This window comes from Mytilus californianus, unplaced genomic scaffold (genome assembly GCF_021869535.1).
Source record: "Mytilus californianus isolate M0D057914Y unplaced genomic scaffold, xbMytCali1.0.p SCAF_7, whole genome shotgun sequence".
NCBI classification, from domain to species: Eukaryota; Metazoa; Mollusca; class Bivalvia; order Mytilida; family Mytilidae; genus Mytilus; species Mytilus californianus.
Window position 1 is genome coordinate 62,512,644 of NW_026262723.1, and position 7,120 is coordinate 62,519,763.

Below are 7,120 nucleotides of genomic sequence, written 5' to 3' on the forward strand. Positions count from 1 at the left end.
AAACATTGTCGTTTGCGTTTTTTTGTACGCCATGAGAGCTTTTAAAATCACGGAGGTTTGTTCCATATGCTAGTATTTGTATTGAGCAAAGTAGATGTATAAAAAACAAACAATAAACATAAACACAATACTATATGTGAAATTTGTTAGCATAAACATCTTTGGGTACCAAATACTTGGTGGACACATTCTCCAATATTTTGCTGAACATATGTATTTTGATGTTTAAAAATTCTGTGGGTAAACTCTACAAGAGAGAGATAGGAATTTCTTATTTTACGCAGTTAGGAATTCTCGAATTTGAAATTAAGGAACTTTTTCGGAGGGCATGGTACTTTGATCACAATCTTTTCATGATCTGCGTTTGTTAATTATCCAGCTAATTAACAAATACATATGCATTTGACAAGTTGTATTGCAATATCTAGATGATAACAGTGAAGATACGTGTATTAAAAATTTGGTGTTTCGATCGAATAAGAATCCGCAGTTTAGTGTCCGACTCGGACAGAAAATTCATTATGAAATTGAATGACCAAATAGTTCAGTATACAAGATGTTTTTTTGTGAAATAAATAAAAAAACGTAATACATGTACTGGAAATGTATACTTTTTTTTTTTATAATAACAGCAGTTTCATACGTCTCGTCTATTAGTTACGTAAACTATTGATTGATTGAATGGTTATTAATGTCCAGTAGCAAATGTTACATGCACACCAGGACGAGAATACGTTGACGTGATGTGAAAATGAAGTATTCGTGTTGTCAAGACCTGCATACTTGGTCAATTTTTGAACTACTTTACAAGGTAACAGTCGTTATTCCCGGATCGATACGAGTTGAAGAGTCTTCGTTCTAGTAAGATGTGTGCTTTGGGGCGAAGCGGAAAATAATAATTTTCAAGTTTTTTTGTTAACCCTAAAGGGATTATATGTTGTTTTTTGCACTCAAGGCTAGTATACGTTATGGTGGTGGTACCGATAATTATATAGCTGTTTTTCTAAACAATGTCCGTAATATAAAAAGTTCCACTATGTTTACACCAGTTGTATGTATTTATCGGCCACATACATGTCTTACAGGAGTAAAAATTTCGCTGCATGTTTATTCCTCTTACTTTTATTCTTTGTGTAGTTTTTAAAATACATACATAAAAAGACCAATTCCTATAAGTTAACTTTGTCCCTCTCTCTCTCTCTCTCTCTTTTTTTTGGGTGAAAACGACGTGGATGCACGTGCTGTCATGCTTCCGGGTAGCTACGCCCCTGAAAAGTGACTAAATAAGTAATAACATAAATAAATAAATATACAAGCAGTAATTTTAATGTTATAGCTTAATAGTCCACATAAAATCTTTATCAGAATATTAATGATAACTTATAATTATTTTCAGATTTCAAACCAACCCAATATATTTACACAATTACAAATCCTTGGTACATATGCACAGGCACGTAGTAGGTATATAGGGTTTTTTTTTCAGAGACAAGTGCCTGTTTACATATGCTTTTAATACAAATCATAACTTGGCTATACATATTATTGTTTAAAGTGACATTTAGTAAAAATAGAGACATATAATACAAGAGGGTCTGGATGGGGGGTCCTTCTTTTCTGTATTCTTTATTTTTTAGGCCATTTTTCTCTATTCTTTATACTTTTTGTCCATTGTTCTCTATTCTTTATATTTTAGCACCTCCTTATTCTCTATTCTTTATTTTCTTGGTACATTTTTCTCTATTCTTCACATTTTTGCCCATTATTCTCTATTATGTAAACCCCCCATCCACACCCTCATACAATAGGATAAGATATTTTTATTCAAGTTAAAGGGTCCATGAAGAGCAAAGTAATTTAATTGTTACAACAATGTTTATAATTGACGCAATAATGTTGATAATCATATATAAATATGAATATAATCAACCAAATTTTAAGATTTTAAGCCAGACCACAGCCATAAGCAAAAAGGCTTAAGTTAAAAAAGCAGAATATATTATATTAATGTATTATATGTCTCTGGTGAGAACAAATTTTTAGCAAATGCTGTTTTCCAGTATTCCTTTTTGACCTCAGTTATATTACATGCTTTACATTCGCGTGAACCTGTTTTATGGTGCTCCAATCAAAGGAGGGATTATTTGAAAAATATGGAGAGGAAATGCATCATTTGACGTTTCTCTCTCATTTCAAAGACTGCTGGGTATCCATATTTTTTTCTAGTCTGGAAACTTGAATTTGTTTAGGTCAGTGAGTTTATATGAATTACAGGAGTTGTTGGACACACGTCAATAAGACAACAATCCAATGATAATAAAACCGAAATAGCAAATGGGGTCTTAAAGACAAATGGCAAAAACAATACGTTTGCTTTTTTAAATTTTAACATGAAATGTCAAATGATCTAAATGCATAACCTGAGACTACTATAACACATTAGTAGTCAGGCCTAACTAATTAAGATATAAAAATAAGTGTATTTTGCTGAAAAAAATATTTTCTTATGGCAATGCAGCAGCAGCTGAACCGTGAAGTGACTGAAACACACATATATCAATTGGTCATCAGATTGCACTCAACTGGTTCAATTTTCATTTTTATACAATATTCCAGTGACTTGTACATTTATTTATAAGTCTCCAATTATTCCTGTCCAAATACACATAAATAACATATTTCACATTCTTCATAATAAAATATAATTTAAAAAATGGGGACGAAATGACCAATGGACGAAGAGGAATGTGAAGTGTAACATTTTCTCAGTTCAGATATAAAACAAAATGTATTTATAAGTTGCATTGTGTAATTTAAAGGAAGGCAATTTATAGCTGGAATTTTTGTGTTCAGGAACAGCTTTCAGTTCATTCATTGTTGAATTAATTCATCTACAATCTCTTCACAAGTAATTATAGTTACTTACCCACTATTTGTGATCTCAGTTTTGAGTATTTTAGCTTTTTATGTCTGTAGTAATGTGAATTGATTTTCAACACAATTCCTGGAATTTCACTTTTGGCTTCTTCAATCCAATTTGACCCAGCTTATATATTTTAGGAGTTTATAGAGGTGAATTGGGCTGAAAGGGAACTATTTCCAAAGTAGAGAATCTCTTTTCATTAATAATTTCTTTTTATCAGCAGGAATGTTATTTTTCACTTTTGTGGTACATGAAGATGATGTTTTAATTCATGTTTATACATTTTTGTACATTAGTATTAATGATATCTGTTTTTATCCAACTTTTATAAACTTTTTTCTTTGCAGTACACATTGAAAGATGTTGACATAACTTTCTATCTTCATCAACATATGAAAACTCATTTAAGTTTACACAAAGAATTTGATGTTACAGAAATCGAAGTGAGAAAAACATGGAAAAAGACCAACAGCATAACAGCTTAGAACCAGCAAAAGCAGTTCCAGAAGAGGGTATTTCTGAGACTGACATAACTTCTTATACATGTACATCAATCATTCCTACACTAAAGCAAAAGGATGGGAAATATCAGTGTACAGTTTGCCAAAAGTTCTTTCTAAAACACACAATCGGCCGGCATATCAAGTCATTCCACGCTGGTGGTAAAACGCATGTATGTAAAATTTGTCTGGAAGTTTTTAGTCAAAAGTATGATCTTACAATTCATACAAAAACCGCACATTCAAAACCAAAGTACACATGCAATATTTGTGACAAAACTTATGTGCACAAGAGTTCATTGATTAGACACACAGAATGCCATTCTGGTACAGAATTTCTGTGTAAAATTTGTAAAAAAATATTCAAATCAAGTTGTAGTCTTAAAAAGCATTGTATTTTACATGGAAAAGAGAAAAAATATATATGTGGTGTGTGTGGAAATAAATTCATTGGAACACATTATTTAAAGACTCATATGGCGTCACATTCAAATGACAAACTTAGGGAATGCACAGTATGTAATAGAAAATTTTGTACTATTGCTCAATGTAAAACACATGAAGAAAAAGTGCATGCTGGGAATATAACATTTACTTGTCCAGTCTGTAATAAATTTTATTTCGAATCTTATCAATTAAGAAATCACATGAAAAAACATTCTGTTGCTGAAAAGAAACCTGGTTATAAATGTGGCACGTGTGGCAAAAGTGTAACAAGTCGTGTTTCATTAAAAAAACATGAATTAAGACATTTAGGAGTTAAAACTCAGTGTGATATATGTGACAAGGTTTTTAGTGACTATTATACATTGCATGCCCATAAAAGGTTGAAACATACTTTCGACTTCAATTTTAAATGTCAGATTTGTGGCAAAGGCTTTGTCTCCAAAACTAATTATAAACAACATCAAGTGAGGCATCTCAAGATTAAAAAACATCAGTGTAATTTCTGCCGGAGAAAGTTTTTGTTTAAGCTTAGTTGCGTAGGACACATGAAAATGAAACATCATGACGAATATTTTGCTGGTAGAATGTCTGATCTTCATGAATGTGAATTTTGTGGGAGAAAATTCTTGTATTTATCACAAAGAAATGAACACATCAAGATACACACTGGACATAGACCGTTTATTTGTAAATTTTGTAGTAAATCGTTTAGGACACAACAAACTCTTGCCCTTCATGAGAAAAGACATACATATCCCTTCGAGTGTGGAATATGCCATGCACAATTTATTCAAAAGCATCTGCTTTTAAAACATTTAAAAATACACGAAGATACTACTAACAGAGACAATCAGGAACAAAATATCCATTTAGAAAAACAAACAAGATTTGGTCATAATTTTATTAAAACTGAGGCCAATAATTGTTCAGACTCATTAAATGATGAAAATTCAACAGGAGCAGTGCATGAACAAAGTCAGTTTAGAATAACCAGTCAACTTTTCACGAAAAAGCATGCATCAATGGAATTAAGCTTCAGTGATGGCCACATTCAAGATGGGATTCAACCAACATCTGACATTGTGCCAGCATCCTGGACAGAAGGAATAATCATCGAGGAAATGAATGAGATTAAACCAGAAATCACAGACAAAATTAAGGAGGAAGTGAAAACAGTTAAATCAGAGAAAAAAGATCAACTTATGAATGAACAAAGTACATTTCTTAATGATGATCATAGATCGGAAACAGGATGGTCACCTACATGTAGTACTAGGTCCATTTTGAAAGTAGAACACATTCCACAGCAGAGTATTTCAAACCAGTTGAGTGGTAATGTTTTAACAATGACTAAAATTGGATCGGTGAAGGTGAATGCTGAAGATCTTCAGAAAATACTCAATAGGGGAAATATTTTGGATATTATAAAATCTCAGACACAAACGGATTTAAAATGAATTGCATATATACAAGAGCAAGGACATATAACTAACATACATCCTTGACAAGAGTTAGTTGATTATATTATCTATTTATTAAATTTTGTATTTTTCTCATCTATTCTTATATTTTATTGTTTGCTAGATTGTTATTATGATACATTATAAACATCTGAACTTTGAAAGCCAGTTTGCATTATTGCGAAATTTCCAATTGAAACATAAAAGAATAAAAGATTCAGTATAAACCCAGAAAATAGACATGACAAATTCATTGATATTTTTTTTCAATTATTTTAGGGTAATCTTTTCAAGTTGTCACCATCACATCAGGATTTTTATAGACATGACATAAGCAGTCTGCATATCACCTTTATGTTGATATGATTAAAAGATGGGTTGTAAACATGAATTAGTCAGCAACCTAATAATACAAAACACCAAAAGACATCAAGAGGTTAAAAATAGCATTTTTGACAACAGGGGTGGATCCAGCAATTTTGAAAAGGGGGGTTCCAACCCAGGATTAAGGAGGGGGGGGGGGGGGTGCAACCATATGTCCCTATTCAAAAACATTCATCATTAAAAACAAGAGGCTCTCCTGTAATTTTTAGCTTAAATCTTTCATCAATGATTATTTTTTGCTTTTCAATATATTTTAATGAATGGCTTAAAACTTCCATTGAAATGTTCTTTGTATCTGTCATTATTTCTTCAAAATCAAAGAAATGCATTTTACCCCTATCATAGGCTATGTTTCAATTTAGCCATAGTGGCTATGTTTCTTGACGTACAAGAAAATAAAATACAAAATTTATTCTAGATACCCTTAGAATCATTCAGCTTAAGTTTGGTTGGAATTGGTTCAGTAGTTTCAGAGAAGAAGATTTTTTAAAGTTAGAAAACATGATAAACAAATTGTGTAAAATTGTCCTTTTGATCTTATGAACTTATTTGTAGATCTTAACTTGCTGAACATTTTTCCTGTTCACAGTTTATCTTTATCATTAATAATATTCAAGATAATATCCAAAAACTACAAAATTTCCTTAAAATTACCAATTAAGTGGCAGCAACCCAACAATGGGTTATCAGATTCAACTGAAAATTTCAGGGCTGATAGAGTTTCCCCTAATGAACACTTTAATCCCATGTCAGATTTGCTCTAAATGCTTTGGTTTTTAAGATATTAGCCAAAAACTGCATTTTACCCCTATGTTCTATTTTTAGCCATGGCAGCCATGTTATTTGGCGAAACAGCTTATAAAACACAAACTTTATTCAAGATACCCGAAGCATCATTCAGCTTAAGTTTGGTTGGAATTGGTTGAGTAGTTTCAGAGGAGAAGATGTTTGAAATAGTTTACACCAGACGGACGACGACAGATGACGACAGACGTCAAGTGATGGCAAATGCTCACAATTCCTTTCGGATCGGTGAGCTAAAAAGGGGGATTCCAACAACCAGAACCCCTCCCAATCCTGGATACGCCACTGGACAATGGAAAGATAGTTCTTCAATATGTCAAGCACTAAACTTTCTGAAGAAGTTGTGAAAACATGTAATAGAGCATATTAAAGGTCTGCCAATTAAGTTAACATGGACGGATCGTCAATTGACTCCTTAAAGGAGTTATTGCCCTTGAATGACTAAATCTACTTATATTTAGCTCACCTGGCTTAAAGGTCCAAGTGAGCTTTTCTCATCACTTGGCGTCTGTTGTCGTTGTTAACTTTTACAAAAATCTTCTCCTCTGAAACTACTGAGCCAAATTTAACCAAACTTGGCCACAATCATCATTAGGGTATCT

The 7,120-nt window shown here is 32.2% G+C and overlaps 1 protein-coding gene across 2 annotated transcripts; it reads left to right on the top strand.

The window, feature by feature from the left end:
• Nucleotides 1-2,185: 2,185 nt before the first annotated feature.
• On the top strand, nt 2,186-5,426 carry LOC127707875 (zinc finger protein ZFP2-like). 2 transcript variants are annotated; one of them, XM_052212622.1, is made up of 2 exons: nt 2,186-2,249; nt 3,271-5,426. In XM_052212622.1, the coding sequence occupies exon 2, from the start codon at nt 3,378-3,380 to the stop codon at nt 5,325-5,327; it is 1,950 nt and encodes a 649-aa protein (XP_052068582.1). In that variant the 5' UTR covers nt 2,186-2,249; nt 3,271-3,377; the 3' UTR covers nt 5,328-5,426. The 2 variants fall into 2 exon arrangements, with proteins under 2 accessions (XP_052068582.1, XP_052068583.1); XM_052212623.1 differs by having other exon boundaries at nt 2,198-2,249; nt 3,359-5,426.
• The last annotated feature ends 1,694 nt before the right edge of the window (nt 5,427-7,120 follow it).